The sequence below is a fragment of the Sorex fumeus genome, unplaced genomic scaffold, assembly GCF_029834395.1.
Source record: "Sorex fumeus unplaced genomic scaffold, SorFum_2.1 ptg000008l, whole genome shotgun sequence".
In the NCBI taxonomy this organism is placed as follows: Eukaryota; Metazoa; Chordata; class Mammalia; order Eulipotyphla; family Soricidae; genus Sorex; species Sorex fumeus.
The window spans coordinates 76,158,852-76,179,492 of NW_026606065.1; the positions used below are offsets into that span (position 1 = coordinate 76,158,852).

Below are 20,641 nucleotides of genomic sequence, written 5' to 3' on the forward strand. Positions count from 1 at the left end.
TTGTACAAAAGGCAAGTACCTTATCCATTTTACTATCTCTCCAATACTGCTTTTTGGGGGGGAGGTGGGGAGTGGGGAGGGAATTCCAAGTGGTACTTAGGTCCCGTAGTTTAGTTGGGGGGAAGTTTCCAACCTGGAACCAGAATTTTTTAAGTGTTTCTTAGCGTAGTTTGAGATCTACTAGCATAGATTTAATTGATCTGATTGAACTACCTGTTTAGCTAGATTGTTTCTGCTTAATCTTGGGGGAAATGACTTGTAAATTTCCTGGCGCAGTGGGTAAAGCATAGGGAGTTTGCCTGGCATGCACCCACTTTTATGGTCTCCTGAGCACTGACTGGAGTGATCTCTGAGAACTGATCCAGAATTAAGTCCTGAACAGGACCAAGTATGGAATATGCCCCCCACCCCACAGAAAGGGACAACTTAGCAGTTGAGAGCTCCTGCTTTGTATGCAACTCTAGTTAAAATTCTTCCTAACATTTAGCTGAAATATTCCTGTCTTCAGTCAACAGACTTTTACATTTATGACCGAATAAACATATAGTATACCCACTCTTCTTTAATAGTATTTGACATGCAAATTAAATTAACTTTTTGTATTAAAAAGAAATCAGAGTAATTAAACTGTTGAGTGAATTTTCCCTAATTACTTTTATAGTAGAAGCAGCCAAATTTGACATGATGCCTGGTAAGAATATACTATAATTTATTATGATATATTACATTTAAAAGATGTATTATAAACATTTAGAAAAAGATATGAGCCCTCCAAAATAAACATGGATTAACTAATGAAAAGTGATGCCTAATTAGCTTGATTTCTTTTTGATAAATGTACTGGACTATTATTTGCTTCTAAGGATTTATCATTCTTTCATCCATATTTCAGTGTTTCTACTCAACCTAAGTCTTTGATTTAAGTAGTTTTTGATAAAAATATAATTTAAAACTTATCAGATGTTAATTTTCCTTAATAAATAGTAAGATGTTTAAAAGTAAAGTGACTTATTCATATTTGTATCTGGGGCTGACAATACACTCTATAATAAACTCTAGGGTTTTTTTTTTCCGATTGAATGAATAAGCAAAAAGATAAAAGAATACATATAGATAAAATAGTGTGATAAAATTGAAAATAAGGTAATGATAAAAATTTTAACGACTTGTTTAGATTATTATAAAATGATCATGACTATACGTTCATTCATTCAGAGAGATTATTTTTCAGCATCTACAGTGAGTGTGCTGGGTACTGTACTAAATATTGGGGCTTTACATATATAACATATATAACATAAGACAGCTAGATCATGGTCGTCATAGAACATATATTCTATTAGAAGGATAGACAATAAATGAATAAGACTATTTCAGGATGTGAAATTAAAGTAGCACTGTAGCACTGTCCTCCCATTGTTCATCGATTTGCTCAAGCAGGCCCAGTAATGTCTCCATTGTGAGACTTGTTGTTACTGTGTTTAGCATATTGAATATGTCACGAGTAGCTTGCCAGGCTTTGCTGTGCGGGCAAGATACTCTTAGTAGCTTGCTGGGCTCTCTGAGAGGGGAGGAGGACTCGAACCCTGGTCGGCCGGGTCGGCCACTTGCAAGGAAAACGCCCTACCGGCTGTGCTATCGCTGAAATTAAAGTAAGTAAAATAAAAGAATGTGAAGGAAAAATACAACAAAATGACCTGACATACAGAATATGAAAGAGACAACCTTAAATCGAGGAGGTTTTTCTAAGGAAACCTAAAAGATGAAAAGAACCCGTTGTGACATGTGCTTGGGAACAAAATATTATTTTTATCCTTTATATATTTATTGAAGTTTTTTATGGCATAGTATACAGACTTTCTTGAAAGGAATGTTTATTCTGTTGTTGCAAGGTGTGATCTATAGATGTCCATATAGAGTAGTTAAAGTGTTGTTTACAGCTTTTATTTTCTTGTTGATGTTGTCTGTTTATTCTATTGGTTGGTAACAGTGTGATAAGTTTCATTGTTGAAATGTTTATTCCTGTTTGTTTTTGTTTCGTACTTTTTTTGATCTGTTGTCAGTTTGTTGTCTTTTTACTTGATTGACTCTTCTGTCCTTTTACAAAAGATTTACAGTGTTCAGACTTACAGTGTTCCAATACCACTCATCACCCCAGTGTCAGTGTCCTTCACCAGTTTCTCGAGATCTCCTTCCACTCTTCATCCACCCCACTCCCTCAGTGAACAGTTCTGTAGGCTGACTCTCAGAAATTGTTTCCATTGACAATGTCACATTCCCTTACCATCTTTCTTTTTATTCCACGTAGAGAAAGAGACTCACATAGAGAAAGAGATTTTGCCCTCTCCTGACTAACTTCATGCAGCATGATACCTGCTAGTTCCATCCACATAGTAGCAAATTGTATGATTTCATCTTTTTACAGTAGAGTAGAATTCCATTGTATACGTACCACTGTATAATCTCTGGGCGGCTAGGAGAAGCCACAATGGTACTCTCTCTCTTTCTCTCTGTTCGGGTTCGGTGGACTTGGGCCACTCTCCACTCCTGGGGTGGCCCAGGCCGTGGGTGGATGAAGGAGGAAAAGAGGGCTAAGCTGGTTGGTGATCAGTTGCCATTTATCCACTCTCCCAACAGGCCTGTTCCAGTCTCACTAAGCTCCCCATTCTAGTCTCACACTGTCCCTCATTCCCATCTCCTCCTGTCTCTCCGGCTCATCTCTGTCTGCTCCCTCTCACAGCCGCGTCTCTTATTCTCTCTGTGCACTTGCTCCTGTATTCTTCCCCTACATTCTTCTCCCCACGTCTCCCTTGCTAGTCTCTCCGCGCTCCATCGCGCTCCATCTCTCTCTCTCTCTCTCTCTCTCTCTCTCTCTCTCTCTCTCTCTCTCTCTCTCTCTCTCTCTCTCTCTCCAACTCGCCAGCATTGGGAGTAGGCACACACCCTGTCTGGTAGCAAAATCAACATATCAAAAGCCTGGGTTTTTTTCTCCTCTCCTTAGTTCAGTAACTCAAGTAACATCTTACTTAACATCTTAATTCTATTTTGTATGGACACAGAAAGAGATGCAGCTTGTAGGGTGGCTCTCGTGGGGACATCTTGCCACAGACTCAGACTACAGTGCTCAGGCCGGATTAATCATTCCTGACCCTAGCAGGTCCGAATCTAGTTATTGCTTTTTCTCATGACAGCATTTGTCCATGACCATGATCTTAACTTATGGCACTTTGGCCAGGCCCATTTTGATGCCAGAGTAGCACATAGCTCACATCTTGCCTTGGGTCCATCCAGTCCCTCATCAGGACTCTGCCTTTTGGGTGCTAGGAAGTAAGGGCAACTGAGGCTTAGGTTGAGTAATAAAAATTAATGTTTTTATTCATTAATCTGTTATTGAATACTGGAATTGCTTCCTAATCTTGGCTTTTGTGAATCATGCTGTATTGAATATACAAGTGCAAATATCTTTTTGAATTATCGTTTTATGACCCTGGGATTAGATGCCAAGAAGTGTACTATTCTACTGCTCATTTGTTTTGTAGTGCAGAAGCATCTTAATTTTCTAACCACTGTTGTAGCCACAGCCACATGCTAGGGAAGTGTCTTAACCTTTGCGCTCTTTCTGAACCACAAGTTTCTTAATTTGACATGGTACCATTTGTTTGTATTTTGCTCTTGTTTGTTGGCCAGTTTATTGAGTCATTTAATTATTGGCTGGAGCGATAGCACAGCAGGTAGGGCGTTTGTCTTGCATGCGGCCAACCTGGGTTCGATTCCTCCACCCCTCTCAGAGAGCCTGGCAAGCTACCGAGAGTATCCTGCCTGCACTGCAGAGCTGCAAGTTCCCTGTGGCTATTCGATGTGTCAAAAACAGTAACAATAAGTCTCACAGTGGAGAGATTACTGGTGCCCTCTTGAGCAAATTGATGAACAGTGATACAGTTTAATTATAATATACTATTGGTGTGTGTGTGTGAGAGAGAGAGAGAGAATTTTGTTTGTGGATCTGGGTGTCTGACTGGCTTCTCAACTTTGGAAGTTCTTGGCTACTGTTTCTTCAAATAAGAAATGTATAGATTTCATCTCCTTTTTCTGGAGTTCTGTTGATGCAGCGAACACTTACCTTGTAACCATTTCATTTATATGGCTCTTATATTATTTTTGTTGTTTTTAATTTTTTCCCTTCTTGTCTGTTGGATGGTTTCCACTCCTTTGTGTTACAGCTTGCTGGTTGGACTTTTACCCTCCATTCTGCTGTTGAGCCCCTCTGTTGCATTTGTTAGATTAGCAGTGACATGTCTTAATTCTGTGACTTCCTTTTGGCCCTTTCTCACGCTTTCACCATGTCCTCTGCCTCCCCGTTCATGATGTCTGGCACTCCACAAACATCAGGGAGGGGCTGTGTAGGGCAGGGCCTGTGTTTAAGTGAGCCTGACTGTGACCAGGGCTTCAAGACGAGCAGAGCCCAGCAGTCACCAAGTTGCTAAGGTCTTGCAGCCCAAAGCAGGGTCTGGGAATCTGTCAAGAGGAGTTTCAGAGGAGTTTCAGGGCCTCTGTCTCAACTGGTGAAGGAGCGTGACCACAGGGTGGGCTGCCAGGGGAGCACAGTAGGGAATGGTACCCTGTGGCTAATGAGCTGTTCTCTGGGAGGACCAGGGAGTGTGTTTTGACTCTAGGAGATGTGTCTAGTTCAGACTGTAGGAGATGGGGCTTGCATGTGAGTAGTCGAATGCGGACTGACAGGGGCTAAATCCGTTTGTCTGGCTAGAGAAGACATTCTTGACAGTTATCTCAGCCCCTGGCTAGTTCATTATTTGCTACAGTTGAATGGAACTCCCCTTAGAGATTTGCCCGCAGCCTTTGTTATTGTGGAGAGATCCAACTTGGCATTGACCAGCAGTGTTATCAGCGGGGTGTGTCTGTCAGTGAGCATCTTCTGTCAGCTCTAACCCTCAGGTCTCCCGTTCCATTCTTAGGGTCCAGTACAGGATATGCTTAGGTGTAGGACTCTCAGATTGGGTGCTGAGTATTGAGCATAGTCGCCCAGCCCTCTCTCAGGATAAAGTTTCACACCTTAGAAATCTCTTTTTCATTTAGCTTTGTTCCCTGCAGTGGGGATGTCTTTTTTGTCTCCTACTTTATGGCTTTATTCCCCAGGTGTGTGTGTGTCTCTCTCTCTCTCTCTCTCTCTCTCCCCCCCCCCCCCCCCAGAAACATCAGACAGCAAGTGAGATATGTGTTCAAGGGAGAACATGGGTTTGAAGAGCAAACCTCGGCTTAGTTTCCATACAGTTGAAGTGATCCAGGAGAGCGTAGATGCAGGTTCTTGGTCTGCCCAGCCAGACCTTGCCCCAGGAATGTTTTGTGTTATTATAGAACTTTCCCCTGTTTCACTGGTGCAGATTACTGTCCTCCTCATCAAAAACATGTAACTAAAGTCAGTTTTCTGTCAGCCTCCACATGAATTTAACATTGTCCTTTAAAAATGAGGGATGGGTGCTCGATCATGTATGACTGCAACTTAATCATGAAAGTTTGTAACTATCCCACAGTGTTCCAATAAAAAATTTAATTTTTTTTTAATTTAAAAAAGAACTGTAAGAAAGAAAAACGAAAGAATGTTTGTGGGGTCCAGAACATTAGTACAGCAGGTAGGCACTTACCTTGCACATGGCTTCTCCAAGTTCAATTCCCCGGAACCCGATTTGGTCCCTTGTGCTCTGCCAGGACTAATTCCTGAGCACAGTGCCTGGAGTAAACCCTTCTGAGAACCACCGGTTGTGAGCAAAAAAGAAGAAGAGAAAAAGAAATGTGGGTGGCTTTTAAGACTTTCTTTTTATATCAGCAGATGGCAATACTTCTTACTTCTAACAGACCTGGAATCTAGGTATTCATATATGTTTTCATAGAAATGTAGGGATATAGAAAAGTCAATTATGAATTCTTCACTGACCCAAGGATAAAAAATAACTTGTGTCTTAGTCCTTAAATTGGTGTGCTAACTAAAAAACTCAGAGTAGTAAATTACACCAAATTTTGAAACAATTATTAATTGCAGAATTTGTTTATTTTTCTATGGTTATTTTAATAACTATAAATCACCTGAATTTTATTCAGGTGTTTTATATTTATTTATTTTCAGAGCACTCCTAGTATATTTCCTTACCTGTTTTTTGTATTTCTCCAGTGTGTTTATTTCTGGGAAGTTAGTATTTGATGCAATAAAATAATACAAAAGTGTCTCAGTATTTTCTTCCTCCTCATCAAAAACATGTAGCTAAAGTCTCATCCATTTACTTGGGAGTCATGTTGATAACCGTAGAGAGATCTAAAGGATAATCACTCTTCAGGTTGTTATATAATGGAAACATAGTCCTATACTCAAAAATAAATTACTCAGAGTGACTTAATCTTCTCAAGGAGGAGGCTCTGGATTGGGATTAGAGACCTGAAGTCAAAAAGGTTTTAAAAATAACCAGGTGTTTAATGTGGCAGGAATCCAATAAGCAATAAATCCTATAAACAAAATAAGAAGCGTTGTGTTGTGTTGTGGTGATTAAGGAGAATACAGATTCAGGAGCCAGACCTCTTGGGAATCATGGAAATTTTCACTTCATCCTAAATCTGTCATTTTGGTCAAGTTACTGAAAATTTTGTGACTCGATTTCTTTATATAGTGAAAAGAAGAATGGAGGGTAGGGCTAAGATGGCCCCCTGAGAAGGGTCCCCTGTGAACTGCACCAGTTCCAAAATGCAGTGAAACACAGAAGTGACCAAAGGATTCTGCGAATGGCCCCAGAGAGGGGGAGTACAGGAGAGAGTGGCACAGCTCTTGGAGGGATTTTTTTCATGAGGAGTAACTGCTTGCCCAGCGTTGGCCGGGGTGGGGACTAAAGCGAATGGACACAGCATGACCAAGGGAAGAAAAGGTCTGACTGAAAATTCGCCAACTGACCTAGAAATCTCTGCCCACAAAAATGCCTGAGCAGGGGGCAGGGCCTGGCAGGGTCCCAAGCTGGCGTTTGTATATGTAACCCCAGACAGGGAGGCAGCCTACCAGCACTCCAAACTGAAGTTGCAGGAAGACAGCCCCTGGGGCACCAGGTGAGGCCCTGTCCTCCCGGAGCACACTTGGGCTGAGGCATTTACTTTACTTTGTTTCAGAGAGCAATGTGCACTGAGGAATAAACAGAGCTGGTTCTGGAGGGCCAGCTTCCCCAGGGCAACGACTGTGCGGCCACAGTGAGATGTCAAGGACTGCAGAAGCAGGGAGGTGGCACTGATTGTACAATGAAGTCTCAGCAGTGGTCGGAGATGACACAAACAGCACCACGGGCTCTGTGTGAAATGGGGAATTGCAAGCCTGCATAAAAGCAGACTCACCCATAGCCCGCACAGTACAGTAGACACCAAGAGGAGTGGAGGAACCCGTCAAGAGTATGGAGTGCAGACACAGCCTGGAATGGTCTCCAAGCACCAGGAACTATACAATATCTCAGATGAAGACTTCAAACTGACTGTGGTAAATTTGTTCAAAGAAGTGAGGGAAACAACAGTCCTTTACAAAGAAGAAGCGTGAGAAGCAGATGTTTTATCAGACTGATTTCAGGGGCATCTTCAGTGATTCAGTGCACCAGCAAAGAAAATGAACAAAAATAAGCAGATGGGATCACATTAAATCAAAATATTTCTGTATTGTGAAAGAAACAATGACTGACATATGAGAATATCTTGGAATAAAAGAACAAAATATTCACCTACAATTCATCGGAAAAAGTTCTGGTATCCAAAAATTATAAGCAATTTCAAAACTTAACAATCTAATAAAAAATATATAGGAAGAGAAGCTGACTAGGTATGTCCTCAAAGACATGCAGATAACTAATAGGTATATGAAAAAGTGCCCATCACTTTTCATCTGGGAAGTACAAATTGAAATGGTAGTGAAAGTCACCTCACATCAGTGAGAATAGCTCAAGATTGGACACAAGCCATGCTCCATGGTTTGAGGTGAAAAGCGAACCCTTATGGGAATGTCTGACTCAGCCTCTTTGGAGTATAGTATGGAGATGTCTCAAAATATTAAGACTAGAACTTCCATATGACTCAGCAATTCCACACCTAGGTATCTAAAAGATGTGTTTACTTTTATGGTTATTTCAGTCTTACCCACAGTAGCCAGTTGCCAAGATCTTGAAATAATCCAAGTGCCTAAAAGCAGATGAATGCAGTGAAAGAAACTGGTAAATATACACAGTGGAATACTACTCAACCATTAGAAGAGATCTGATCCTTCAGTGTGCTGCAATTTGGATAGAACTAGAAGGCATATGTGAGTCAAGGGGAGAACAATACCAAGTGATTTCTTTTGTTGTTTAAAGAAACATAGTAAAGGAAAAAATAATGGACAATGATATCAGACCTTCAGAGTCTACATATAAAACTGAGTTCAGTCAGTGATGGTGGGGTGGGAAGGCACCAAGAAACATTGGTGGAGAGATGCAGGTTCTCAAGTGGTGGAAGTGGAGTAGTAACTTTGTATTCCTAAAGCATTAATATTAACAGTAATGTAGATCATTGAGCTTAAAAAGAGAATTGAGAAATTGTAAGAATACTTGGAAAAATCAAATTATATATTGGAGTGACACCCAGTGACTTTGCTCATCATCATTGTCCTGATCATATTAGGACTATTCTTGCTTGGCTCAGCCCCAGTGACCTTCAGAGTATGACCTTCAGAGTATCCACATTTATCAAATTGCATGAATTCAACGTATCTCTAGTTTTGCATTTTAGGGCCTGCTCGAGCAAATTGATGAACAACAGGAGGACAGTGACTTACAGTATTTTAAATATAATATACAAAATTATGCAGATTATAAGTGTCAACTTAGTGAATTGTAATTCACATTGCACATTAACAAATAGAATCAGATTAAGAAATAGAACCATGACAACAGTGATTATTTTGAGTGTGGGTATGGGTAGAAAAGGAACCCTCATTGCTCTTGGGAATGTCACTTGGTTCAACCCTTTTAAACAGTGTGAATGTGGACACTTCTCAAAAAACTAAAAATTGTGCTCCCATATGTCCCAGCAGTTCCACTTATAGGCAAGGGCCTGAAAACTTATTCAGAAAAATCTATGTTCATTGAAGCACACTTCAGAATTGCCAAAACTTGAAAACAAATGTCCAAGAACAGATGACTGAATAGTTATGTTCATATGCACAATAGAACACTACTTGACTATAAGGAAAAGATCTCATGTAATTTGCCTCTGTCTGATTAGAACTATAGGGTATCATGGTGAGTTGAGTCACTCAGAAGCTTCTGAGAGACAGATTCAGAATAATCTCTCTCAGTTATGGAGTATAAAGAAGCTTTGCATTGGATGTAGCAAATGGCCAAAAGCAACAGAATCTAAAGATTAGTCTGCAGAACTGGGTTTATCACGGTGGGGAGACAATGGTGTGTGTTGTGGGTGGCACCCAAGGTAATGGTGGCTGGAAATGGACGTTCCGGTGGCAATGTGTGTTGTATAAAACCCTGTCATTGACAATATTCTAAGTCATGGTTACTAAAAGTTTTTAAAACAAATAGAACTATACAAACTTTCCCCTTATTAATTTTTTACTCACTTCCCCATTCCACGATGATAAGCATATCTGGCTTTTATTATGATAGATGAACTCAGCTGCTTTTTGAACTGAAAGCAGAATTATGTTTTGTATAGTGTTCCATATTTATCTTTGTGTGTGATATATTCATCTAGCAGTGAATGTTGTAGTGGTGAGTTGCTCTTATTACTATTTAGTATTTCATGATACTTATAGGCTTAACATTTTTTAAATAATTTTTTATTCTATTGAGCTCTTTTTTTCTTGAAATTTGAAATACATGTTGGGTATCCGGGCTGGAGCGATAGCACAGTGGGTAGGGCGTTTGCCTTGCACGCAGCCAACATGGTCGACCTGAGTTCGATTCCTCCGCCCCTCTCGGAGAGCCCGGCAAGCTACCGAGAGTATCTTGCCCGCACGGCAGAGCCTGGCAAGCTCCCCATGATGTATTCGATATGCCAGACACAGTAACAAGTCTCACGATGGAAATGTTACTGGGCCCGCTCGAGCAAATCGATGAACAACGGGAGGACAGTGACAGTGACAGTTGGGTATCCTAGATTGAAGTCTTTTGTATTGAGAATGTCTTCATTTTGTAGTAGTTTCTATATATTCTTACTTCTCAATCATAAGCAGGAATTCTTAACTTATTAATAAAGTTCATTTTTTCCAGTTTATCTTTTATAATTAGTGCTTTCTTGCTGATTTTTGCCTATCTCAAGGTCATGTAGATAATTTCTGAAACCTCTATTTTACATAATTATATTTGCAGTAAACAGGATTGATTTTTATATATGATTATATAGAGCTTTGGTTATTTTTATTTAGATATCCAGGTATTCTGACAGTTTTTATTGAAAGAACCTATTAGGTTTCACTTTGTTATAAATTAAGTATTCGGGTATTTATAGAAATTGTTCCTGTACTCCCTTCTTCTGTTATTTAATTTCTTTATGCTTATGCCAATACCACATTGTTTAGATTTGTGTAGCTTCATAACAAGTTTTTGTTTCTGGCACTCTAAATTCTTGATTTTGTTTTTTTTATTGTTGTTAATTTTCAGCTGTATTTGACAAATTGTCTGCTTACTTATAAACATTGCAATTTTACAGTGCACATTCACACAAACCTCCTAGGGTTATGAGTTGGGAATGCAATAAATCTGTATATCTATTTGGGGAGGAACTTTTGTCTTTTAAATATTAAGCAAGATGGGCCTTCCACATATTTAGTCTTCTTAATAATTAAAAGTTGTATTCATGTTCCTAATTTTAAAATTTATTTTTATATACTGATTATTTTTTTAAATGCTATTATGTAGCATACATAAATACACACACACTTTTCTCTTTTAGGGGCTATCCCTGCCTCCCTCCTTGCCACTAGTGGTGCTCAGTGCTAGGTGGGTTGAGAGTTATCCCCAGTAGGACTGAGAAGCCACCAGAGCTGCTGCACATGGAGGCGTGCAGGGTCAACATCCACACTGCAGGGAACCAACTTCGTGTCACTTGTACTTGTGTTAAACTTGAGTCACTTGAGCTACCACCCTGGTACCATGATCTATATTTAAAAAATTTTATAGGGTACCTGCCTCATATGTGGCCCACCTGGATTTCATCCCCAGCACCACCTGTGGTTCCCCTGGCACCACCAGGAGTGATCCTTGGGCACAAAGTCAGGAATGAGCCCTGAGCACCGTGGAATATGACCAAAATTTTTTTGTAATATGTACTCATTTTTTATAAGTTGTTATAATTAGATTTTGTACATGTCACTGTTAGATCTAGCCACTTGTTACATTAATTTCTTAATCCTATAATTTTGTCTTTAGAGCCTTTGGATTTTCTTCTAGATTTCCATATATCGTCATATCATTTATGAAAGATGACAATTTTATTTCCAATTCTTTTTTTTAATTGAAGCTAGAGGAGATCATTTATTATAATGACCAGAATCTAATATAGTGTCAAATAGAAATGATGATGGTAATCTCATAGCCAAGGGTTTTAGCATTTTATTACTACATATTGTGATTGCTTTATCTTTATAACTTATATAGAAGTACCCTTCTGGTTGTTAGTTCAATGAAAGTTTTTATTATTATCTTTTATTATGAATGTGTGTTCTCTTCTAAGCCACAATTTTTTTTCTTATTGGAGTCTGCAAATATATGTTAAATGCTGCGAGTTGACTAATATTTTCTTTTTCTTTGATTTGGTGTTTGGGCCACACCCAATGGTGCTCAGGGCTTTCTCTTGGCTCCAAACTCAGGGATTGCTCCTGGCAGGCTCAGGGGACCATGTAGGATGCTTGAGACAGAACCCGGGTTGCCTGTATGCAAGGCAAGCTATCTGTACTATCACTCTGGTCCAACATGATTGTTTTCTACAGTGTTTTGCTAACAGCAGTTAATTAGGAGCCCTAGCAGGGAAAGGCATTTCCCTTAATTCTTCATTCGATATCACAAGCTTGTCCTTCATTGATAAATCTAGATTTGAACCAACTCTCTTGAAGGGAATATAGGAGATGTAGTTTCGGGTTTAGAAACTTCTTAGTTTTATTTATTTAGGTAGTCTTTTTTTTTTTTTATGGATCACAGTGGGGTACAGTTATACAATGATCAAGTGCCCATCCCTCCACCAGTGCCCGTTCCCCACCACCAGTGTTCCCAGTATCCTTCCCCCCCACCCCCCCAAATAACTTCTTAGTTTTAGAATATTAGAATGAGGGTGAAATGAAAGCCAGTACAACATTTTTAACATATATGTAAATTAAAAAGTCATTGTCTTAAAGATGGTGAGTGGTAATTCAGTATTCTAAATAAATTCTTATTGCTTAACATTGCCAATAGTACATAATATGTAAGACTTTTTGATCTTTTGATTTTTAACTTTTTTTTTTTTGATAGCACAGTGAGTAGGTCATTTGCCTTGCACGCGGCCAACCTGGTCGACCCGAATTCAATTCCTCCACCCCTCTCGGAGAGCCCAGCAAGCTTCTGAGAGTATCTCGCCTGCACAGCAAAACCTGGCAAGCTACCCGTGATGTATTCAATATGCCAAACACAGTAACAACAAGTGTCACAATGTTACTGGGCCCCCTCCAGCAAATCAGTGAACAATGGGAGTGACAGTGATTATGGCCGATGATCCAGAATACATATCAATTAAAGTTTATGTTTGACTTACGTTAATATATTAATATTTTTAATTAATATTTTTAAAGACATAGGAAAATCTGGGAGTATCTTAGTAACTAAACAGTTTAACAAGCTTGTTACTATGTAATTCTGAGATTATTTACAAAGATAATCATAAAATCAATTTCTTGCATAACAAAGTACATATGGAAACTTTTACATTTCTGTTTCATATATTCAGTAATATGCTGTTTTTCATAAATGTTTATAACTGTTAAGATCTTTTTTTTTTGCTTTCTTTTTTTTTTTGCTTTTTTTGGGTCACACCCAGCAATGCTCAGGGGTTACTCCTGGCTTTGCACTCAGAAATTACTCCTGGCGGTGCTTGGGGGACCATATGGGATGCCGGGGATCGAACCCGGGTTGGCCACATGCAAGGCAAATGCCCTACCCGCTGTGCTATCACTCCGGCCCCGCTGTTAGGATCTTGATACGTGAATGTCATGGAACCTTTAAGAACACAAAGCCTAATATAGCCTCCTTCATTATTGCCCTTTTGTGCTCCATGCTATACCACATTTGTAAATCTTTTCTCTGCTTTCTCTTTCTTTATAATAATGAATGATATTGTACCTGCAAAAGACCTGAATAAGGTCAGGGCAGTTGCACTAATGCTATCTAGAGTTGTTATTGGAAGCTTCTGATGTCCTGGGGTATTTTTCCCCCAGGTTTGGGGTCACACTTGGCAATGCTCAGGGTTTACTCCTAGTTCTGCACTCAGGAATTACTCCTGGTGGTACTCAGGAACCTATATGAGATGCCAGCGATTGGCCACATTTAAGGCAAACACCCTTCCCACTGTACAATCATTCTGTTCCTGTTTTCAACAGCTATATAGTTTGGTTACTCAAGTGGAGAATACAAATCAAAAACAAACACAGGAGAAATCGGTGAACTGTAATGTGATGATTAATTTGAGCATTAAGGAATGAAACCACTCATTTAGGACTGAAAGTTAGAAGGCATGGGACACTTAAAGAACTTTAATGTGACAGTTTGGGGTTAATATTTTTGTATGTCAAATGATACTAGTTGGGTTTATAAAGATTTTTAATTTGGGGGTCACTTCTTTTTTTTTTCCTCCCTCTCCTTGGTATGTGCATTAAAAAAAATTCGTTAAAAAGAACTCTTCAAGAAATCACTAAAATTTTACTTTTGGGCATAGTGAATCTACACTAGCTTCAGATATATATTCTTAACAGGATCATTTCAGAGCCAGGGAATATTTTCTTGAACATTTTTACTATCATTTGTTGATTCTTCTGTAGTAGCAAATATGATTTTATGGTAGTACATAGTTGTGTTTTATAGATGTTTTTATGCCATGTTTCGTTTTTTTTTTAATTTATTTTGTTTTTATTTGTGAAAATATAAAGCTTGATAAGACTGACAGATTGTGTGGGTTGCTTTACTCCTTTATTTTTTTCAGAGATAAATATTCTTCCTTTAGAGAAAGTTTAAGAAGATTTAGTTTATTTAACCTGGATTTATTTTCAGAAAATTCTGGGTTAAATATTTCAATGTTAATGTCTTGTAAGTGAAATGTTTCAGTGTTTTCCAAATGATCCTTCATCATATCTTGCTTCCATTATCTTTTTCAGAGGTTCTCTCTTTGATTATTTGGTATCTGGAGTGCTTCACTAAACAGTTTTAGTGGAATAGTTTTAATGTCTGCTATTTTGAAGTCTAGACAGCTTTAAAAAAATTCTTCAGAAGTTAAATATGTAGGAAATGCCAGAGGATTATAATTGAGTGTTTTTCTGTATTTGACACTTTGAACAATGTCAATAGTGAAGTGCATTTTAATCCACTTGTTTTTCTTTTGTCCTCTCAGGTGGATCTCCTTACTTAGCAACCAAAATAAATGAAGCAAAAGACTTGTTAGAATCAACCACCAAACATTGATCTATGCCTAAGGACCACCCTAAAGTGGAAGAAAGGATAACTCGACAAGAAAAATCCTGCAAACGAAATGACACCAATGTTTCATAATTTTCATAATTGTACTGACCATAGTTCATTTGTTCATGACTAAACTATATAATAATAAATGATCAGTAACCTCTCTTTTAAATTATTTTAAAGGCATATGTTAAGCTTGTGATCTTTTGTCTTTATTTATTTTATTTAGACATTCTCTAACAGGCACACGTTTCAAGGTTCTTGTTCCTCCGTACTCATTACTCCTCTTCCCACACCAACACAAAGGCATGCCAGAGGTACGATCATCAGCAGTATGACTGGGTTTTGTGAGCAATGAGTGAACATTTTCTTACCACTTATAATTATATTCTCACTATCTCTTATTTCTGCAGAGGAATTTCATAATCTGCTTCTTCTGCAGGGTACTTAAAATGTCTTGAAATAAATTCACTGCCACCCCAGGAGGAAATATCAGAATCTTAATGGCATTTACTAAATAGTGTTTTGTAAAGTAGTGGTAGGACTGATTTAGCAAAGAACTCTGCTTTCTCTGAGACCCTATAGCTAATGCATGAGAACTTGGAGGCCTACTAAAATGATTAAATATTTAAGAAATAAGCCCTAAGAGGAAATGCAGAGAGCTGGGGAACTCTGAGTTTGTGTTTCTTTACCTATATTTTTTATCATATCATTTCTTCTGATACTGTATGTTTAATTCTATGACTATCTCTTGGTCACTTATAATGTATATGATGGTATAGTGTGCCCTCTGAGGGTCCTAGGTGGGACCTTTTCATTATCTGACTGAAAGGAATTTATGTTTAGAAGAAAGACAAATAACATGAATACTACTTGGAACTGATCGATATGCTAAAGAACTTTCAAAAGAAAAAAAAAATTAGGTGATGCCTCAGGGGGCACTTCATTGAATCAGTAGGATAAAGCTGAGCTTTTTGGAAGAGGAGGTTGGTATTGTTGCCCTGAGCGGAGTTAGAATAGAAGAAATGGGGATATATTAATTAGTGTGATTGTAGTGCGGTTTCTCAAAAAGAAGAGATCAACACATACTCTTGAAGGTTCAGCCTATGATTTACGTGCATTAAATTATTTTTCAAAATAGCTCCCAGTCATTATTCTTCAAAGGTGAGAAAATAGTTTCAGACACTGAGTACCAGTGTTATTTTCCAATTCTCCTTTATGAGTCATGATTTCACTCTAGGTAAGCTGAACAACTGTGTTTTATCTATTTAACAACTTTTAAATATTCTAGCTGCATCTTTCCATTTCTGACATCCACCAGTTCTTAGTATTGGTAATATTGACATATGGAGGTGGAAAATTCCTTTCTGTGGGAAGCTATTCTGTGTGTTGTAACGTGGCTAGCAACATCCCTTCTTACTACTCACTCATGACCAGTACCATCTCTTCAGTTCTGACAACCAAAAATGTCTGGTCATTGCCACATATCCTGGGGAGGACACAGTGCCCTCTGGTTTTATATGTTCAGTGTTTATTTCCTTTTGCTGCATAAAATAATGGCATGGCATAAATTGATTAAATCTGAGTCAGTAAAATAGTTTTTGCTCTAATATGTCCTTGCAGACCTACATTCTGTCTCTGCATCTGTCTCTGTCTGTCTGTCTGTCTCTTCTCCCCCAATCCCCCTTCTCTTTTTCCTGTTTTTCTTTTTTTTTTGCAGACTGTTATCCTGGTACCTTGAATGTCCTCTTAATCCCCGGATCACCACATGCTCTTCCCCTAGCAGTAGTTCAAGGCCAAAATAGAATGTTTTTCTCCTTTCCTGGTGATTCCAGCAAAGGTGACTTTATGAGTCATCAGCTTTCTGAAAGCAGGGATCCTATCTATCTTGTTCACTGCTACATTAGCACCCAATAAATATTCATTAAATGAATGAATTCCCATGGCAGTTTATTTATCTCTCACGGTACTTAGAATTCCGTATATTGTACAGCATGCCATACTGCTCTTTAAGGACAAGAACCTCTAGATCAAGAACTTTATCATTGTTCTTTACTATGGGACAGTTTCACTTAATAGATATTGTGAAGTTGTAAGTACAAATATATTCTGAATAACATGCTTCAAAATATGTTACTTCTTTTGGACATGATACAGAGACATATCAAGGCTACCTCAGGACATCTTCTAATTAATACCATGTTTTCTAATCTGCAACCTATTCAAGAGAATGAGTCTCCAGCATTTGCTTGGAATTTCATTCCTATTTTCTTGTTAATCAAGTGCCTTCTTTCTGAATACTGTTCTCCTATTATATGATCTTGAACAATTAATCTGCAAGTGTGTGTTGCCTAAACTATAAAGAGAAAAAACATTAATTTTTTTCTAATAAAGATGTAGGGAATATGAACAACAACAGCATTCATTCATGTAGCAAATGCTAAAATTTTTAAGTTATTGTTCTTTTGTTGTAGCACATAGTAAAGAAAATATTTGTTGTTGTTCCTTGAGTTGAGGTTCGAGGTGTGTCCCAGTGATCATTTACTTAACTACTGAATCTGCAGCTTACTTGCATGTGGTGGTGATAGCTCATTTCTGTTGGACACCAAATGAACTGAAAGAGCCTCTCCATAGGCTGACAAGCTGGTATTGGCGATTGTCTCAAAGGTAACTAGAATGTCATCTGGGTATCTCAGTCCCTCTCGAGATCTACAGGGCTGCTGGACTGACATTACACAATGGTAGCTGTGCTATGAGAAAAAGTACCTTCAGAGACAGAAACTGACACTTATTCTGGCTCCTGAGTCACAGAGCCTTCATAGAATCAAAAAGGGATGGAGAGACTATAAAAGAATAAGTGGGCTGCTTCAATATGAAATATAGCAGGGATTCGATTTTTTAACTGTTATTCAAATTACTTAACTAGAGCATTGCTTTCACATTTTTGGTGGCTTTTTTTTTTAAGTAATGTAGAATTTACAACTAACTGAAAGAATGTAGAATTTATAACTAGCTGAAAGACTTTAAGGTGACACCACTGCTATTTTAGATAGAAATTCAGCAGTTATTTCTCTAAATGGCAGTATACTTATGAAAATGGGTTCTAAATAGCTACCCACCCTCAATACCTTATCTGTTAAAACAATGCTTATTTGAATGGTTACCTGTATGATTGTTTTTACGTATCTTTGTTCTTACATATTCTGCTTACTTAAGTTCTTGTTGGTATTGTAATTCTTTCTTACATGCAGTCTGAGGAATAGGGAAAGACCTTTTAAAAATAAAGTTACCAGATTTCAGAGAAATTGTAAGTCAAATATAAGTCACATAATTCTAAGGTAGCACAGTGCCATTGATGGCAGTTGATGGAACCAGTCTCTAGCATTTGGGGTCAAAAATCGAGAGTTAGTAAAAAATAACATATATACATATATATATATACACACACATATGCTGATTGTGACATGTTACATAATCTTCAAATAATTTCCTTGTCTTGAAATACATCTTAGACATTCAGTAAACATTGAGCACTTACTATGTTGGAAAATAAAGATGTGTTTGTTTTAAAAATATGTCGTGTGCTCAAATTAGAAAAAACCTACATAGTTAATTTTATTTTCCTGATATTTTGTATGAGCAAAAAATATCAAGAGTTGTATTACTGGACATGCTTTATAATTTACCCAGCAGAGTCATTAGAATTGATATGTGATATTAACGTATAAAATTCTTTAGTTTTTATGGAGAATCACAAACACAGAAAGGAACTTTTCATGATGTTTGTTCAATACATCTGGCAGTGAACTTTGGTTGGTTTATTGACATTTGTGGGAGATGATGAATCAGCCAGGACCTTAATATTTCTCTGACTCAGTTCAGGATGAACTATTAAGGCTGGAGTGTGAAGTTATTTCACACAGTGGGAACTATGCCATCCACAGGTGTTCTGCACTTCACCTAGCAGTCACCTGAATTTGACTGTGGTGAGTGAATATGTTAGCATTACCCAGCCCTCCGAATGGAAGAGCAGTCCAATGCATGCAGCCTAGTTGATGCTAGGTCAGCATGATCTGCTTGTCACATATACTCCATGAGTCATAAGTCAAATGTTTATTTGTGATAGAGTCAGACACAAATTAAAATTTTTCTATGATAAAATTTATTAGCTGTGAAAGTTGAGAAGTTCTCTGGTTGGTGCTTTTTTTTTTTTTTAAGGTGGAATCTAAGTGATCTGGATCATTGCCTACTAGTGAAATTGCTGGGCATCGTAGACAAAGGAAATGTTCCTTCTAATGATTTTTATGAGCTGAGAGTAGCTGTTGTTCCCAGCTGAGTGCTCTTTTCCTTTTTCTATTGTTGCTGAGCAAAAGACTTTATAAAAAGCTTTTTTTTTTTTATTAAAAACTGCTCAGTTGAAATACAAGTTCATTAAATACTGTTCATTTCTCTTTTTGCCATAAGGGCCATTCTTTGTTCTATAGAGCCTAGTATCACTCTTCAACATTTTAAGTCTGGATAGACATAGATAGATAGATAGATAGATAGATAGATAGATAGATAGATAGATAGATAGGTGAGATGGGCTTTGATTTCAAATGAACAGAGTCATCACTCAGGCAAGATGCTTCCCATAAAGTACAAGTTATGCCTTAACTTCAAGGGGGAAGATAATCTCTAGAAAATTCAACCCGTAGCAGGAAACTTAATTCTCTTTTAGCACAATGAGAGTCACCTTGCAGTTGTCTAGTCTTGGGGATGGCACTGTCTTGGCTCTTTGATGATTGTGATCTCTGGTTATAGATTGCAAAAAAATAGGTCTCCTGAAGGACTGGTATCACTTGGCATTAATATCACCTTGAGATACTGGTTTATTGACATTTATATTATAATACTGTGCATTGACTCAGGTTCCCTCCAATTTGTACCACATGGTCCCTCAATCCCACTAGGAGTAGTAACTCCTGAGTGCAGAGCCAGGAGTAAGCCCTGAGCACCCCTGGGTATGGCCTCCAACCCATAAAATAACCAAACAACTATAATGTTAATAATCAAGAAATTAGTATCAGCTCATTTTCATAAATTTACAATTTTTTTTTAGTCATAACAATGTCTAAATCAAAATCCTACTACTTACACTTGGGTGCCTTGTTACCTACATTTGGGTGCCTTGTCACCTTAGCTTGCTACCTACATTATCTTACATCTGTAAGAGGACCTATCATTGTCCCTATTTTGCAGATTAAGAAATAATCTTTCCAGGGCCAAGAAATAGCAGAAATAGTGGAACCAGCCCTACCGTGCATGAGACCATTCAATAACTGGCACGCATGTCCAGTGACCCCAAACTTAATTGCTGGGGCCCCTATCATTTAAAATAAAAAACAGTTAAAACTGAAGGAAGAAAATAATGGCTCTGGAAAAGTTAGGAACTTTTTAAAGATTATAGCTAATAAGTGGTGAGTCAAATCCAGTGTGACTGGGAGCACGTGCTCTCTCTCTCTCTCTCTCTCTCTCTCTCTCTCTCTCTCTCTCTCTCTCTCTCTCTCTCTCTCTCTCTCCCTTTATATTGTACTAATTTAGGGCCAGAGTGATAGTAAACAGGGAAGGCCTTGCATGTTGCTGACCAAAATTTGATTCCCAGTACCATTATGGTCCCTGAGTCCGCCAGCAGTGACTCCTGAGCATAGAGCCCTACCTAGCACAGCCAGGTATGGCCCTAAAACAATAAAAATCTCTATTACTAATTATGGATATGTGGGAACCATGGTAGAACAAAGGAGCTTGCTCTGCCACTCTTTGATGGTTGTGATCTTTGGTTATAGATTGTAAAAATAGGTTTTCTGAAAGATCGGTGTCACCTGGCATTCAGGAAAAGAAATACCGGATATTTTTAACTCTTCCCTGGGAGCTTGTGATGTGCC

The 20,641-nt window shown here is 38.2% G+C and overlaps 1 protein-coding gene across 1 annotated transcript in view; it reads left to right on the forward strand.

The window, feature by feature from the left end:
* Positions 1-14,903, forward strand: part of DNAJC15 (DnaJ heat shock protein family (Hsp40) member C15) — a 68,274-nt gene extending 53,371 nt beyond the window's left edge. Inside the window, exon 6 of the mRNA XM_056109875.1 lies at positions 14,650-14,903. Coding sequence (XP_055965850.1) covers positions 14,650-14,720 — 71 coding nt within the window. The 3' untranslated portion in view covers positions 14,721-14,903. The remainder of the gene's footprint in view (positions 1-14,649) is intronic.
* Positions 14,904-20,641: the final 5,738 nt, after the last annotated feature.